The 16,981-nt window shown below is 42.4% G+C and overlaps 1 protein-coding gene across 4 annotated transcripts in view; it reads right to left on the bottom strand.

The window, feature by feature from the left end:
* Nucleotides 1-2,380: 2,380 nt before the first annotated feature.
* Nucleotides 2,381-16,981, bottom strand: part of LOC114878458 (zinc finger SWIM domain-containing protein 8 homolog) — a 48,753-nt gene continuing 34,152 nt past the window's right edge. The window contains exons 2-22 of one of the 4 annotated variants that reach the window (XM_029192306.2): nucleotides 11,474-11,728; nucleotides 10,262-10,437; nucleotides 9,865-10,175; nucleotides 9,642-9,701; nucleotides 9,028-9,454; nucleotides 8,702-8,953; nucleotides 8,355-8,639; nucleotides 7,743-8,285; nucleotides 7,461-7,637; nucleotides 7,177-7,363; nucleotides 6,865-6,994; nucleotides 6,639-6,795; nucleotides 6,367-6,563; nucleotides 5,799-6,291; nucleotides 5,591-5,719; nucleotides 5,290-5,503; nucleotides 4,916-5,214; nucleotides 4,746-4,850; nucleotides 4,280-4,647; nucleotides 4,043-4,192; nucleotides 2,381-3,917 (exon numbers count right to left, since the gene is read on the bottom strand). In XM_029192306.2, the coding sequence (XP_029048139.1) occupies nucleotides 3,851-3,917; nucleotides 4,043-4,192; nucleotides 4,280-4,647; nucleotides 4,746-4,850; nucleotides 4,916-5,214; nucleotides 5,290-5,503; nucleotides 5,591-5,719; nucleotides 5,799-6,291; nucleotides 6,367-6,563; nucleotides 6,639-6,795; nucleotides 6,865-6,994; nucleotides 7,177-7,363; nucleotides 7,461-7,637; nucleotides 7,743-8,285; nucleotides 8,355-8,639; nucleotides 8,702-8,953; nucleotides 9,028-9,454; nucleotides 9,642-9,701; nucleotides 9,865-10,175; nucleotides 10,262-10,402 (4,692 nt within the window). In that variant the 5' untranslated portion in view covers nucleotides 10,403-10,437; nucleotides 11,474-11,728 and the 3' untranslated portion in view covers nucleotides 2,381-3,850. The remainder of the gene's footprint in view (nucleotides 3,918-4,042; nucleotides 4,193-4,279; nucleotides 4,648-4,745; nucleotides 4,851-4,915; nucleotides 5,215-5,289; nucleotides 5,504-5,590; nucleotides 5,720-5,798; nucleotides 6,292-6,366; nucleotides 6,564-6,638; nucleotides 6,796-6,864; nucleotides 6,995-7,176; nucleotides 7,364-7,460; nucleotides 7,638-7,742; nucleotides 8,286-8,354; nucleotides 8,640-8,701; nucleotides 8,954-9,027; nucleotides 9,455-9,641; nucleotides 9,702-9,864; nucleotides 10,176-10,261; nucleotides 10,438-11,473; nucleotides 11,729-16,981) is intronic. The other 3 variants (XM_029192322.2, XM_029192331.2, XM_029192315.2) reach the window with 3 other exon arrangements.

Genomic DNA, 16,981 nt, shown 5'->3' with positions numbered 1-16,981 from the left:
GATAAATTGCGTTCATACTAGACGGAAGTCTAAAAATCATCGCCAGAGTTTCGTGTATCGATTGAAACATCGATCGAAATGATTACTCAGCGATCGTTCGCTAGCTAGCAATTAAAAAAATTCATTTAAACGACGATTATTTACAGACATCCATATTCTGGAACGGTTTCGTTCGCCACGAACGTTCGTCCTTTTTTTTTTTCCTTTTTTCTTTATCCTTATATATAAATATATTCATCATTTTCCTTTTTTTTATTTTTTTTACTTCGACAGAAGATTGGCTTCCGGTGCTTCTCTAATTTTTATATCAAACGGCCAGATACTTCGAATCGAGAGGAAACTATTCTTCATTTCTCTGTTTCTTCTTCTTCTTCTTCTTTATTTTTTTTTTTTTTTTTCATTCGAAATTTTCTTCGACATTTTTCAATTAAGTGTAAAAATAGATACTTTGTCGCCTTCCAATATATTTTTTTTTTTTTTTGTTCTCGTATTTTTCGTCTAAAACTGAGAGTGTCCAGAAAATGCTCTAAGAACATCAAAATAGCTCTTCTATAGTGTTTCGAAAACGCGTAGTCAAGAAAATCAGGAGGAAAATGATAACAGATTGGATTGTTAAAAATGAAACTACTGACTTTCGAGTTCCATTTCCGAATTCTCCTCTATCGCTGATCTAATATTCAAACGTGATTCCACGAAATAGAATCTCATCGAAACGGAGTGAAATCTTATATACAATTCAGCACAGTTTGGTGAACCGTAGAACATTCGCTGAACACGAAACGTCAAGGAGGGTGATACTAGCAAGTGATCGTTTCGCATTGTTTTTGGGTAGAAACGCGAGCATTTGTTATATATACATTGAGAATCGAGCTGGCGTTCATCAGAATTCTCAAAAATCATGGAAGATAAAAATTCAAAAATTAAAGATTTGGAAATTTTCATAACATTTCTATAATAAGCTACAAAATAATTTTAAAAATTCTGATTTACAGAATGAAAATTTCTGTAATTTTCAATAATTTATTTAATTAAAAAAAAATTACTTTCGTATAAAAAAAAAAATAATAATACTTTAACCCTCGAATCATGGCTTCAGATATGAATTTCATCCAGCACGATTCTCAACTAAACATTCTCGCACGGATCAAGAAGCAAAGGAAATCTAGCAGTTCTAAATCTCGAGTCTAGGATCTTATTTTTTCCTTGATTTAATACTTTACAGTTCGACCTCGTAATCCGCAACCTCCCTTTCAACCGTCTAAGTGAAAAAAATCGTAGGGATCGTTTCTTCATTACGTTTTTTTTTTTTTCTTCTTTTTTTAAGTATCTAGTGTCATCTCTAAACGCTAAGTAGGCTAGTGAGGTGTCTACGCCTATAAGTAAATTGATTATAATGCACACACGCAAGAAGTGGACCTAGAGTATATACTACGACGTCGTTCATGTTTTTCTTTCTTTTTTTTCTTTGATATACGAACTAGATCATTTTATATTTATATATGTACACACGGGGCAGCTGTGAATCGGATGTACACTCGAGTCTCGTCACCCACCCCCATACGTCGGCCATTATCGAAGAAATTCAAGGAATTAAGAAGAAATAACATTTCTGTAATATAATCTATAGATTAAAATTTGTATAAAATTGAATTCTTAAAGTAGACAATTAAATTTTTAATACCATCAATTTTTTTTGTCGATTAAAGTACCAATTATAATTGATTGAAATTGATAATTTTCCTTGAATTTCAGCTGCTCTAAATTCTCATTTACCAAAAAAAAAAAAATATATATACTATATACCCCCAGTCGAATAAAATGATCTTCCACACGACAACATGATACGATTACTTAAAATATATATTTAGCTGCCATTTTGATGGTGCCTTAACTCTTCGAGGACATGGAACAATATTACGATCTATAGTATCACGTTAGAATGCATTAACGCTTAAATATTGCTCTTTTCATGACCATCATATTGTTAATTAGTGGCAGTGCCATTTAATATTACTTTGCCATTTCCACGAATGTGTCGAGCCATTATATTTCTTTCCATTCTTCACCTACAGAGAAATGAATAAAATAGAACATAATTTTGAAATATTAATTAAACAAACTATGACGATTTTCTTCGATGAAGAAAATGGACCAACCAACTGGTACGTGTTTAATTATGATAAACGATGAAGGGTGGAGGTTCGGGATAAACAAAATCAATGTTTATTTTCAAAGGAAAAAGGAACTAAATTGCGTTGAGAAACGACATAAACAGAAACTGAACATCCTATTACTATGTTACACATATTTGTCACACTGTGTTCTTCAGAAATATTATTCATCGTGGACAGGTGTGGCTCAATAGTTGGAAAACGCGACATCAGCTATAATTTTGCTTTATTCGTTCTTCAAATTATTTTAATTTAAAAATTACAGAGATCATGTTTCGTTTATGGATTGTCGTTAATGACAAAGAAACGAGAATATGCTTGCGAACGTGGTATAATATACGCCTACAATATAATTAAAAAAAAAAAAGGAAAAAAGAAAAATGAAAGATACACGAAGAAGAAGTAGTAAAGAGAGAAAGGAATAAGAACTAAAATATAATCGCATAGCAAAATAAAATGAAAAGGAGACAAAAATTTGTTGGAAGGGCGGTGCTGTTGTCATTGTTATTGATGATTGTGATGGTGGTGGTGGACGAGGTCGATCGTCATTTTAGGAAAGTAAAAATGTTTCACTTCTATAAAAATTTTTCATCAACGTTATTTAAGTAATTTATCACTTATACGAATCTGACCTTATCGTCATCCCTTTTATATATTTATATATATATATATATATAGATGTGTATGATCGATATTTTAAAAATTTGCTTAATTGTTTACAAAAATAAAATAACAGACGCGAGAATTCATCCTATCTATGAATGAAAAATAAAATTTCCTATCTAATCGTAGCTAAAGATGTTTCAATCTTAGGGTCTTAACGAAAACCAGTAGAAGAAGACAAAAAAAAAAGTATATAAGAAAAGAAGAAGAAAAGTGAAAATGGTTTCCGTGTGTCGAACCAACTATATGATTCTCCTTGCAGAATTACCGATGGCGATCGCTCGAGTCCAGAGAAACCTGAAATTTTTTTGATTCTTCGATTCCAATGCAACTTGCTTCTCATTGAAGAAGAAAAAAAAAAACAGAAAACCAACTTGAATAGCGATCGACGTACGCGACACGATCCGTCTGAATGATTTATCGCTTCTCGATCTTCCAAGATACGGTCGGTGACGATAAAGTGTAATTTGCAAAACCTGCACGTTCCTTAATTAAAAGAATAGTCATACTAACTCTCTCTACCCTCTCTCTCTCTCTCTTTCTCTCTCGCTCTCACGCGCGCACACAAACGCTCAGAATCTATCTCTCCTCTTCTCTCTTTCTCGCTGATCCTCACGCTCGATACTCCCTCGCCGTTTCTCTTTCGCTCAAAACTTTCAGACAGATTAACTAAACACAGAATTATGTCTCGCTCAGTGGGATCGATCCGCTTGTTTCTTCTATCAGAAGTTAATTAATTATCGGCCGTTCCTAAGCTTGATGGTCCGATGATCGTTGGTAAACGATGCCACTGTTGAGGCGACGGTGGTACGTCGACGATGAACGTTATGGAGATCCTGTTCCAGCTTGTCGAGGGTAGCCAGCCCGTGAACGCATACGACGCTCTGTGGATGAGGATGACAGGGATGCTGATGTTGAAGCACTAGGGTTGTTGTCGTCGTCGGTGGAGGAGGTGGCGGGGGTGGTGGAGGATGAGGAAGGGAGGTGAGCCACGTCACGCCTGGCTCCGCTCTGTGTCATTTGCCGTTCTGTTGGAGGGCCGCGTTGATTTGTGCCCAGAGATCTTTGTTACAGGATTGAGATCTAAAAAAACACAGCCAATTTTGGGACATTGAGGCTTAGGATAATTACCTTATCCACTCCCACGATACCTCTTATTAAGCTGAAAGTTTCAAATTTCTAGCCTGATTCTTGAATAAAATTGATACCTTTTAATGGACTGAAGCCAATCCTTGAATTGAGCATGCCCCTCTGGTGTAATGTGAAACGCTGCCTTCGCTTCGCATACAATGTTCACAAAGTCCTCGTAGTCCCCTCCTGTCAGGTGATACAGCTTCTGGTGCATGCACTGAATGTACCTATAATCGAGAAAATCAAAAACATGATTTATCGTCACGGTTGATGTTCGAGAAAATATAATAAGAGAGTCTTAGGTAGAGGCTAACATTTGTTGACACTTGTGCACAAGGGGTGCCAACGGAGCGGATCTCAAGTGTTGCAACACGAGAGCTGGATTGTTTCTAGCTAGGTAGACCGCCGCTTCCAGTGCAACGTCGTGAAGAACGAAAGGGCTAATGATGCTGTTCACGGTGCAGATACAAAGCTGATGAAGATACTGAGTACCGAGACGTTTGGACACTCTCAACAACCACTTCACGTCTTCGCCGTACGGCGGATTCCGCGCGTATTTCGCCTGGGGTCTGTCATCGTGCACCCGGCGAGCTAGAGTCTCTAATGCCAACATGCCAACGCGATACGCCGCCACGAGAGATCGTAGCTGTTGTTGGCTGAAGGGTTGAGTTTGCCTATGCACCTGATATTTAAAAACGAAACGTCGTGTTATTAACAGAGCATCAACGTTGCGAGGAATTAATTTGTTCATAATAAAAGCTACGCAGATTATACAGTTACCTGCGGCTGAGTTCTTACGGTGGATATTATGGGCTGTGTCTGAACCAACGCTGATCCGGGCATGTTGCTCTGACCGGGTATAGGACCGGTTACACCCGCTTGGACCTGAAAAAGGAACGACTTGCTCGAATGATGCGCTTCGAGCAATTAAAGCAAGCGAAAATACCTACATTAACTTGTATAGGCTGTTGCATGGTGAACAAATGATGAGTCCCCGGTGGTGGTGGGGGTTGCGGTGTGTAGTATTGCGGCAGAGATGGTGGTTGCGTGGGTTGTGACGGATGGTGCGGATGTTGAGGATGCTGCGGATGACCCGGATGAGGCGGGAATGCCGCATGATACATTTGCATGTGCGGTGGTGCTGGTGGTAGAGTTACCCTGTGCGAAGGCATCGGTCCACCGAACGTAGGAATCGAGTGATGGGGATGTACAAAACTGTAGGGGCCCACTGCGTACGGCATACCAACCCCTGCAATCAAATACAATAGACATTTAGTAGAATGCATACTTACATTGCTAGCTATGAAAGAAAAGAAAGAAATACCCAATGGTGCCAGGGTAGTTATAGTCGGATGCGTAGGATATGGTTGAGGAGGTGGTTGAGTGCTTGTAACCACCACTGCTTGAGCCGGTCCTGGCATCATCTGACCATTAGATATATCCACCGATGGTCCCGGCTCTACTAAAAGCACTCCATTGAGATCCAATTGCAAAGAATCGTGCGGCATGTTGTCTTGCTGTTCTCCACCAGGAGTGTGCTACATTGCACAAAATTCATTAATCTTTCTTCATGGTGCATGAATGATATTTCTCTTGTCCTTCATCGTTTGATAGAATTTACTTACCCTGAGATACAGTTCATACCAATACTTTGCAACCTGGAAAAGTACTTCCGGATATACACCGCCTCCTTTCGCGGTATTCTCCACAGTGATGCAAGCCTTTTCCAACATAAGGTCGCTCTGCTCTTTGCACTATAAAGAAACAGGATCGTGCACAATCTCTTCGATTCGAGAAACTTTTGTGTATCACGAACGAAAAGAAAATTCTTACCTGCAAAATCGCTCTCTGAACTTCATTCGGATTGAGCGCGTGAGCGTGTGGTAAACAGGACAAAGCGAGTTCAGCGGCCGCCCGAACCATGTTGGGGTCACTGCCCCTGGACGATTTGTCGGCTATGCTGACAGCCTCCGGTGGTGTCAGATGCCCTTCCCAACTTTCTATGAGGAACCAAATGGCCGGAGCTCCGATTTCCATCGCCTGGCCGGTGATCCAGGACACGTGGCTCGAATAAGTGCGACTCAGCCAATTTGGAGTAACGCAGTTGTGGAGGCCGAGGGCGTATAGACCGAGCTGAAAGGCGCACATGTGCAAGGCTCTATGAGGTCCGTGGTGATTCTGGCTCGTGGATGCCTGAGTGAACAGCGAAGTGGAACTGTTGCCGCCAGCTTTCGCTAGAACCGTCTTTGCTAACTCGCACATGAAGTGTGCTCCTGCTTCGGATGGCTGGTTGGGAATCGATGGATATACCCTTTTGCTCTTGTATCTATAACAGATAATTGTATCGTTACCTTCACCAAGAATCTAAAGACTTGTGTACGAAAATCATCGAGGTACTAACCTTGTTTCTTTAGTTCTAGTAGGCACAGGTTGCTGAACGATTTGCGGTTGCACCGTGAGCGCACTCATGCCAGTTTCCAATTCCGCGCTGGTGCTACTATGCGGTCTGCTGCTGGTACCAACAACGCTGTCACCATTTCCTGGATCCGTTCCGGCGAGAGGAGAGGAACACTCTTCGTCGTGAAGATATCTTGCCATCTGGAGAACCAAAAAATTGTTCTTCGCTTATATTTGTTAATCGTTACGCAACTTCTAAGTGAAACCGTTTTATACCTCATTCTTCGTTGGAGGATTGGAAGTGTAATAACTGCTCAAAATTGGCGATTTGATTAACTGATGAACATCGCGATCCAATAATTTGTCCATTATTCTGGCAACCTTCGTTGGCTCGTCCTTGTAATGGACAAGCAACGTGATAGCCAAGTCACCTCTGAAACAATGAAAAAATAAATAATGAAATAATTATAATGTAATAAGGATTAAGACGCGTGAAACGTACCTCTGTCGTCGAGTGCCTTCGCAAAGAAGCGGATGGTCAGCCTCGCTCACGTTCGCTTTCAACCCCAAAGCAGCGACCGCCGCGTCGAACCCAAGATTCTCGTCAATGCCTGAGGACAGTCGTTTTAGTCCTGCGAATCATTCCACAATATTTTAATTTCCGTCTAAATTATTTAAACGCTAACACTTTCTTCTCTGAAAAAGGATATCCTTCAACCTAAACTCATCAATCATGCAACCGTATCGCATGGAACGTTTCTCTCGTCAAGTATTCAATTTCAGAAGAAATGATGATGAAAATAAAAAGGCATACTTGGTGCATTTAGGGCGTCGAATATGAAACTAGCCAGCATGATGGGAAGCAACGCGTGACCCCTGGACCTGAGAACCCCGTCTCTCAGTTGCTCGGCTCTTTGTCGAACCATGGCCAATTCCGCTGGACCGAGTGGAATTCTTTTCAAAAGCCCAACCAATTCGCTTTCTTGGTGAGCTAATTTTACCTGCAAGAATGATTAATCAAATATAAATAAATCGTTCGATTCCAAGAAACATTTAACTGGAAGGGAAATAAAATGAAAAGCCAGTCTTCTCGTCTACCTCCAAAGGTTTGGTATTAGCAGGCGGTCTAGCCATTTCCAGGCCGAACAGACCGACCCTGAAGGCCAAATTGTGATATTCAGGATTCTCAGCGAGGACCGTGCAGAGGAAACAACACTTGGCTAACGTGGCGGACGCAAGGCACGTGAGCTGATGGGACGCCGGATTTACTTGTTGCTAAAACATCGTAATTGTATTCGTTATGCACCGGATTCTTTGAACAAATTGGAACGGGTCCTTACTGAACCAGCAAACGAAACCAAGTCTTTCCAATGAATCTACCTTCTTCTTTTTCCCCTTGACAGGCGCCGGTGGCTCGTCGATCATAAGATTCGGTGGATTAGCCAGCAACTCCTCGCCAAGTTGAACACCCAAGATGCAAGCTTCTCTCGTGTGCCCATGGGCGTAAAGTCCTTCCGCTCTGGCGAACAGTATGTCCCACGGGTCCTCTGTCTTCATTAAGTTACCCAACACCATGCTCGCGTTTGGCGCGGTGTTTGCTTGCGATTCGTTCTTGGAATCTTTGTTAGAGCTGCCACTGGTACCTGCGACCGCCTTTGGATCGTAATAATATACATGATACTCGTCGCCAGACGGGCTATCGCTGCTGGACGAAGAACTTTCGTCCTTGGAGGGCCTTCTGGAGGGATCCTTCTCTTGGTCGGACTCCTGCTCGCTCTTTGAACCGCAGGCAGCTTTGTTATTACTACTATCGCTACTATCACTATGGGTCTCGGACGAGGCGTTTGAGCGGTGCTTGTCCGAGTCTTGAGCGTTCTTCAGACTAACGTTGCTGTTGGAGGACGACTCGCTGCCACCACCCTCCTGGAACAAGAGTATCAATCAAAGTGCACGAGACGATAAGGTAAAGAGAAACGACGAATCGAGACGAACCTGCGAATCCGTGTCCCCGCAATTGTTCAGTTGAGCGCAAGAACGTCTGACGAGGACTACCTGAGGCTCGGGTATATCGGGCATATCGGTCTCGTTCTCGCAAAAACCTTCCGAACTGACGCTACTCCGATTCCCGTCGCCACCGCCGTTCCTCGACGACATTCCTGGACCCTTTCGCGGGATCTCTCGCCAACTGAACTCCACCAGGCCCAAACTCAACGGTCGTCTTCCATGATGGTGGGACACAGGTGGTTGACAATTTAACACTGCTGCGCTCGAGTTCACCTGTATCAATTCCCAAGGATTAACATTATCCTGTTTTCCTTTGAATCGATCGAACGACCTACCTGATTCACCTCGGTCCTCGTATCGCCGGCATGCCGAAAACAGGTGAACGGACAATGATACATGGGATTGCTTCCGGCGGTGTACGTGATACCTGGTAAGGTGTACTCTTCCCAGTCCAGATAACACGCTTCCAGGGCGGACTTGAAACCGGTGAACACGGCCAGGTCGTTCTTCAATGAATCCTTGTGACCACCGCTGTTGTTTCTGTTGTGCGAATTGTGCGTCACTGAACTGCCTCGACTTTTCGTCACCTGAACACACGTTGAATCAAGTATAAATTTGAGTTCTCTTGAAACAAATCATGGCGACGACCGGGGTACTTTACCTTATCGATGACTTTCATGTGCCAGGCAGTGAACTGACCGTGAAGCATCTCGCGTTCAGCCGGCGACAGGCCGGGATTCAAAGCGGCCAGTCTCCATAGGACTACGATCTCGTCGCACAAAGACGAGCAGGCATGTTGGGACGCGTGCACGTTGCTGTTCATATTGTGTTTACCACCGTATCCGGTCCCGTTCAGCAACGCTACCTTCGTGTTGAACCACCAGACGAGGATCTGCTCGCAGGCCATGCACTCCTCGGTGATGATCTCCAACAACGGAATCGCGTTCCGATCGGTCCTCTTGAACATCTCGCGCACTATCGACAGAAGGTTCCACATGCCTTCCGGCTCGCGTCCTCGCAACGGTCGCAACAGCGAGGACCATTCGGCAGCTGCAGGAGGCGCAGTGGTGCTCAGGTAATTAACATCGCTGCAATTAACCAGGAGAAACGATGATACATCTCGCGTGCAATACCGCGACGATCGCTTTTCGATCGTTTAATAGACGATCACGCACGCGTTGACTCGAGTGATGAATTAAGGAAAATTCTTGGGAATGATTCACACAGATCAGGTGGTACGATACGTGTAAATAGAAGCTGAGAATGCAGGTATACCTTTTGCCGTGGCCCTTAGTAGAGGGAATGACCTCGAGCAACCGAAATGTTTGACGTCGACTATAGCCCAACGAGAAATCATGAATTAAAGCCTACTAAGAGGGTAGAGATAGAAGGGGGGGTGGGGGGGGGGGGGGGGGGTGGGAGGGAGGACTCGAACAGAAAAGCTCAAAGAATTTAATAAAACGAGAAAGAAGGTCGCTGGGCAAGTGTATGCGTTCACCTGAAGACTATCGGAGCTGGTACGCAGAACTTGATGAGTATCTTCTTGATGTTGTCGTGCAGAGTCTTCTCGTCGAGGTACCAGGAGGTTTGATCGTGTGCCGATGCTCCAGCCGTTGGATCAGGTGCTCCGCAGTAACTGTTGATGGCGCTTGGTTGAACCGACAACAGCTCGTCCAGGAGACGTTGAGCAGTGGGCAGAAACTGCTGCGGTAACTCGCTGATCAGATACTGAGCGAACTTTTGCAGTTGTTCCCGGTGAAGACGGGACAACGATTCGCTGACCGGAGCTCTCAGGCACACCTGTGTCGGCTGGATACGAATCATGGGTGTACCCGAATTAAATCTTCCTTAAATCACTGTATTATTACGGGGTAAAAATTGGGTGCTTTTTTTACCATGTGTATCCTGTGGAGGCAAACGGCAACCACATGGGCGCACCAATTAGCCCTCGAAGAGCAGGTGCAATTACAGGACGTAATTTTTCGACGATCAAACGTCACTGCGACCTTGAACTGCGTTCTAACGCCGTTCATCATCCCTTGAGATATTACGGTGGCGCTCAGGTGGAATCCTGTCGAATGTAAAAAAAAATTAATTACGCACTGCTTGAAAAATCAAATATCCCAATTTTCAATGATAAATAAAATTGATGAGACAACTCGAGAAAAAGAAGCATCAAAGGTATTTGAATAAAGTTTGCCAGTGTACCAGGCATTGTTTCCACCGTGAAATGTAAACGGTTTTTCAAAAGAGGAAAGAGATTGCTGCTGGTCGTCGGTAAGAAGAAGTTGAAGCGAGCACTTTCCCAGCAAACACAGTGATAAAGACGTCATTCGACTGCATTAAGAAACAACGCCCCGGGGCTGTGGATAGCTGACAACGGAACACAAAGAGGAAGACGGGATTCTATATAGAGCGCAGCGTAAATTAGCTCGAGGAAATTAACCGTTCAGGTACATCTTGGTCAGAGAATGAAATTAAGGATTAAGCTCCGACATTTCGCGAGCCTATTTTCTTAGAAACATTCAGAAATCGAATGATTTTAATTCGAGAATGAAATTATTATACTTGTTCCCTGATGAAAGATACGGGATCAAAGATTTCTACGTCAGAAATAAATCATCTCTCGTTTGTTTTCTCGTCGCTTATTAAGCCGACGGCTTTGAACGATCTGAATGAACGCGATATCGTGATCCGAGCGTCCGAAAATTGACCAGCTTCTTTATTCGTCGAGCGAATAGGGTATTGTGTAAAGTTCTTGGAGCACACGAGCCTGAACGAGGCGAGTCGGTTCGCCCGGAGGCTTCCCTTTCAGACGGGAAACGCGGGATAGACGTAATTGGAAACCTGACTCTGACGTTTCCCTGTCCAAAATAGTGTCGCAGAATCCTCTCTCTGTAAACTGACGCCGGAATGAACGTTAACACGTTGGATCGATCCGATGGAACGAGCACGTTAATTCCTGACGAAGCGACTTAACGGGATTAATTAGCGGCCAACTACCACATTCTTCCATTTCATCCCCCTGTTTCAAACTTTTCTACGTCCTTCGTAACACGTTATCGAGAGACGGCACGAATAATAAAAGAATCTGAAAATTTACTCACCGATTTGCAAGGGATCCTTGACGCACCTCGAGCGGAACACTTGCTCGCCGCGCTGGAACTCGTCCGCGCTGCCATTTGCCAGGCAAGAATAAAGCCTGATGTCCTCCTCGTTGTCCGGAAAACTCCAAAAGGCTATCCTGAGCTGCAACTGTTCGGGTACCGGCGGGTAAACGTGTTCCACCAGCTCGAACGGGATATGCGAGGCGACGCAACGCGCCGCCAGCTCGCACAGCGTTGGTACCGTTTGTGCATCTGCTAAATAAAATGAAAAAATTTCAATTAGTAAAATTAATGGGAGCAATCAATAATCGGGGAAACAATCTCAAAGAGGTATTTCATTTATTCTGAAATGAAAGTGTAAGAAATTCTGAAAGTGTTGAAAGTGTTCGTCAGCACGGAATAAATGAAACGATAACAAGCGATCGGAAATTCCGCGGGCGTGCGTCTAAGCGAATACACGTGTAAACAGAAAATTCCTGTAGTAAGAAGGATTAAAGGGGATCCTTAGGGAGCCCTCAGCATCGTTCTATCGTTTTAATCCCATTTGCCGCATCCGCGCGGGAACACGAGGATGCTCCGGTTCCATCCACCAAGACAAAAGCTTTATCGCGCTGCTGCGCTTCCCAGCAGCTCAATATGCCCGGAAACGACGTTACCGTGCTGCGGCCTATTATTAATGGAAATTCCATTTCTATTTGATTAGCGAGCATCCGCAGGCCAGAAACCGAACGGTCTCCACCCTCATCGTCGTTCTTCCATTTCGTTCCACGAGCGAATGTCTCGTTCCTCCACGAACGAATCAATTTTCCCGCGCTTTTCCGGTACACCCGCTTGCGGCGTATTAAATCGGTAATTGATGACAGAAAAGTTTCGCGAAATACCGCTTATTACGCATCAAATTAAAGGTTAAAGTTTAAGAAAAATGATCGCATAAATGCTTCGTTGATATTCGAAATACAAAATAAATGGTTAAAAATTATAGCGAAGAATAACTGATATCGTGACGTAAAATGTCTGACAGGATTTTCATGACAGAAAAGTTTGACAAAATGGCACTTGTGGCACATCGAATTAAAGCTTAAGGTTTAAAGAAAATAACTATGTACAGGTTTCATGGATATTCTTGATACAAAATGGCTGACTGTTCTTGGAAAACGAAGATACCTCTCTTTACACATCATCGGCACGATAGGACTTTGAAAAATCAAAAGCTCTTTTGCCTATCATGGAAGAATATCAATTTTTTTATAAATAATAAAGGCTCTTTATTCTCTTGGAAGCGGTCGCAAAGCTGTGAACGCAAAACAGGACAAGCTGAAAGCTCTGAAAGCTCGTTCAGCTCGAACGCTGACGGGGCTTGTACGCCGACACGCGCGGCGGAACGCTTTCGCGATCGATCGGCCAAACATTTACAGGAAAAACAAGGAGGAAGAGTAATGGAAATTTTTCCAAAGTGCTGAAACATCGAGCGAATCGGAACGATTCAGAGAATTTTCCAAGTCAATTCAACACATTGAGAGATCGATAGACGTACCACCCATTCGTTATTCTGTTGCTTAACAATTATTTAATTAAATTACACCTGATTAATTATCCATGGAACAGTGAAGAGTTATAAATCGAACGGTGTATTTTTCTTTATCTTTTTATACAATTCCACGATATTTTTGCAAAGAATTTACAGTATTCACGTGGCCTCCTTTGGAACAGAAACTTACACCTAAGGGAACGAATCGATAAGAAGCTAGTGACGCTGGTAACTGTTGCGTGTGCCTAGTAAAATGCTCTAAAAAGGAAAAAAACCTCCTTCCAGTTAGAGGAAAAATTTATCAGCATCGCTCATTTGCTGCAATTCTCAGCAACTTTCGACGACCTTTTTAAACGAGACTCGGCTCGTTCGAGTTATTTCCAGCGTTCTCTCGCTTAATTAAACGATAAAATTGCGTTCGTTTTATCCCCGTGTTGAAATCCTTCGAACATCGACGCCAACGTTGGAATCACCGGTCTTTAGCATCGTTGCAACGACAAAAAGAAGATGATCGATGGAGATCGATCGACGTTAAATTACCGTTCGCAGGTGAATTAAGGAACGGACGGAGGAAATCACGTCGGGAGTGATTTTAATTCGAACAAGGGACGTGGCTAGCCGAAGAGATGAAACGGGACCATCGTGGACGCGATACCACCCCCGAGGGACGGGTTCGTGAAAAACTTTTAACGTAATAAAGGGAAAGTTCCGCTGTCTCGTTGCCGTCTTCGGCGCCGAATGAAATTGCGCTTGCCTCCGAGTGTCTTCGACCAGTCGAATATCTTGCTGCGAGTTCATTAGACGGATACATTAAGCTGCGCCCTCGAGATCCTTCCTCGATGCTTCAACAGCCGATTCCCTTGCAAATGGAAACAACAAGGATTCTTCTTCCTTTTTCCGACGAAGAGCAGCGGAGGGGGCGAAAGGTCTCGACGATTCCTGTCGAATGAGCCTAGTCTCAGATTGCGCAAATGGTAAAAATGAACCTAACTTTTGTAAAAGATTTGGATATTGATTAGAAATAAATAGTTTTTTAAATTCAACCTTCTGACTTTGAATCGTCACCTTAATAAATAATGTCCCTTAGTAAGTATCAAAGAATGGAGACTTTGAACGACACGAATTTAAGGGGAAACTTTTCGTCCGGGTGAAACGAGGGAAACATTTCCCAGACACGATCGAAACTTGGCTGGTTCGCGTCGCTAGCAGATTGCGCGGCTTTCTGCTTTGATAAACTGTAATTTCGGTTCGAGGCCGCGACTTCACGTCAGGGACAGACTTCGTGCGGTAACGAAACCTGCAACGACAGAGGTGTTGCAGAATTTACCGAACAGGGATACGCTTATTCGATATAATTCGACAGCAAAACCGACGAGCGTACTGTAAAGAAAGATCCCTTTGTTCCAGCGTAACACTTTGAGAAACGCACCCTCCTCTCTATATTCTATAATTACTACAGTTCGAAGTAAATTGGTTCTAAGAAGCCATTGAAGAATAAATTCGATTAGACGGTTTAGTTAGTTCCGTCACTTTGTTTTCTTTCTTTCTGTTTCTATTTTTATATTGCGTAAGAGGGAATGAAAATTTGGTAATAATGCGTATTATGGTGATTTTCTTTTTTTTTTTTTAAGAATTAAAATTGATAGATTTTAGAGATAGAAGAATGTTTAAAGCGATTTTCATTTTCGCACGCACGACTCTCCATTTAGGTGTAAATGACCCGTGCTTCCTTTCCGGACCAACTTGACCCCGAACGGTGAAATCATCCCCCTAATCGCGCAACCCTCCGATCCTATATCCTTTCTCAAGGATCCTCGGGGTTGCTTCGTTAAAATTGGGAAAAGTTAAATTGAATCGAATCAGAGTCGATCAGGGTGAAATTTAAGAGAAAATAAAGAAAATATTCGAATCGCATTTAAGAATAACGATTTCGCGGAAGATGAATTCTTCTCGTTCGTCGACCAGGTTACCAGAATTCAGCTACTTCCGGTTACTCGTGGAATATTCCCTCGAAAATAATAGACGTCAGAGAGAAAAAGAATACCTGGTCGATGCGAACGGAGAAATTTCTGCGGTGAACAGGGAAAAAACGTACCTGCCTCCGGGGTATAAAATTCTCCGAGTGTAAATTACACGACGACCCGTTCCTTCCGCCGCAACAATTTCCGCAACTTCCGGTCGTGGAAAACCGGACGCCATTTTAACACGAGTACCACTGTTTATTCTCTCTAAAGACTAACTCGCCTACATTTTATAAAATTATTCAACGGTACTGTAATTATTTTTATTTTTTCTTTAAATATTGAATTGTCAGCTGTTTTTTTTAACAGTTTTGTATTTGATGTTTAGATTAAACTAGACTGAAGTGTTTTAAGTGAATCATTGATTCATTTGAGTTCAAATGAAAGAGCGAAGGAACTTCCGAGTTTCTTCGACCAACTCCACCGTTCGTCCATTAACCCGATTGCTCTAATGAATCTTAATTAATTCGCGAGCAAATATACGGAAAGTTGCCGTAACTTCGATCCAATGAAAGGAAAGAGTTGTTGCATTATCAGAATGCTAATTTCGCATGATCTCATAAAAGTGTTTCAAAATGGCACTCATGATACATCAATCTAAAGCCTGAAGAATAATGAAGATAACTATACAAAGATTTCATTAATAATCCTAATACAAAATGACTGATTACCAGTTACATCAAGCAATCACTTTCTTATGTTCCAATTAAGAATCAGCCATTTTGTATGAAAAATAATAATGAAACATTTATGTAGTCATTTTTATCAAGCTTCAAACTTTAAATTAATGTATCACAAGTGGCATTTTGTGAAACTTTTATGTCATGAATTCACGCGAGACTTTTAACGTTCCAAAATCGACCGTTTGATGTACAACAACGTAATGAAATTATAAAATGATCGTTGTAACAATTACAAAATCCCTGTTTCAACGATACGAAAGGTAAATAAAAGAGTTACCATCGACTACCATCTCCGTTTCGAACAATAAAACTTCGTTATTGCTGTATCTATCAGCAACAGTGACTATTTTTTTTTTCGTCTACGTCGGATACTTTTGTTTCTGTCGGTTAAAAAACGCTCGTGAATTTTCCGAATATCTCCCCTGGGGTCTCGCTGAAAATGAATTTCGCGTAGCGGTACATCGACCCCGGGTCAGATCGATATTCTCCGGCTCGCAACACGGCGACCAGCAGAGACCAGCATGAAAAGGCGAGCCCGGGAGATTTCAATTTTTATTCCCCCGCGCCAGTAAAAATTGTTTATGCGCTGCTGCGGATTCGCTTTGCAATTATTCTGCCGAATACCATTTCTCCGCTCTCAACGAGAACGTTTGATATTTCGGGAGAAACGTAACGTTGAACCTAGTTGGAAGGCCATCGCGACCTTTGCCTCGCGATTTCCTTGCTTTTTAGCTGAATTCAACCGAGCTTGACAAACGGCAGCCCGGAGAGATTTAAATGGCACGTGTTATCTATTTAAATTTTCTCCATTATGAGGAAATTCTATTTAAAGCAATATTCTATTATGGATAATTTGATGTTTTAATAAAGGCACTTTAGAAATTTTAACAATTAATTATGATTCAGATTGCAAATTTTATATTATTTCTTTCAGATATTATTTAACCACCTATTCGCGCGAATAATTTTGGAAAACTGATATTTCCATCTTCGTCACATGCAATCTGTTCTCTATACCGTTGGTGCCAAGCACGACGTACCTGTTGATACGTTGTGGCACCGTTCCATTCTCTTTCGTTAACCTGTTTCCCTTATTCGATTTTGTATTACGATCAAGCTGCTTTTCTCCACTTCTATTGCTTTCAAACTTTGTTAGAAAATCCACTTGCATTTGCTTAGCCTCCGCAATGTCCCAGTACAAAATAATTTAATTTAATATCTATCTGCTCTATTTAATCCTTTTACAATCTAAAGGGGTAAAATGAAATTTTTTTCA

The sequence above is a fragment of the Osmia bicornis genome, chromosome 3 (assembly GCF_907164935.1).
Source record: "Osmia bicornis bicornis chromosome 3, iOsmBic2.1, whole genome shotgun sequence".
In the NCBI taxonomy this organism is placed as follows: domain Eukaryota; kingdom Metazoa; phylum Arthropoda; class Insecta; order Hymenoptera; family Megachilidae; genus Osmia; species Osmia bicornis.
The sequence above is the reverse complement of the archived record's forward strand: the minus strand, read 5'-3'. Positions and strand labels throughout refer to the sequence as shown.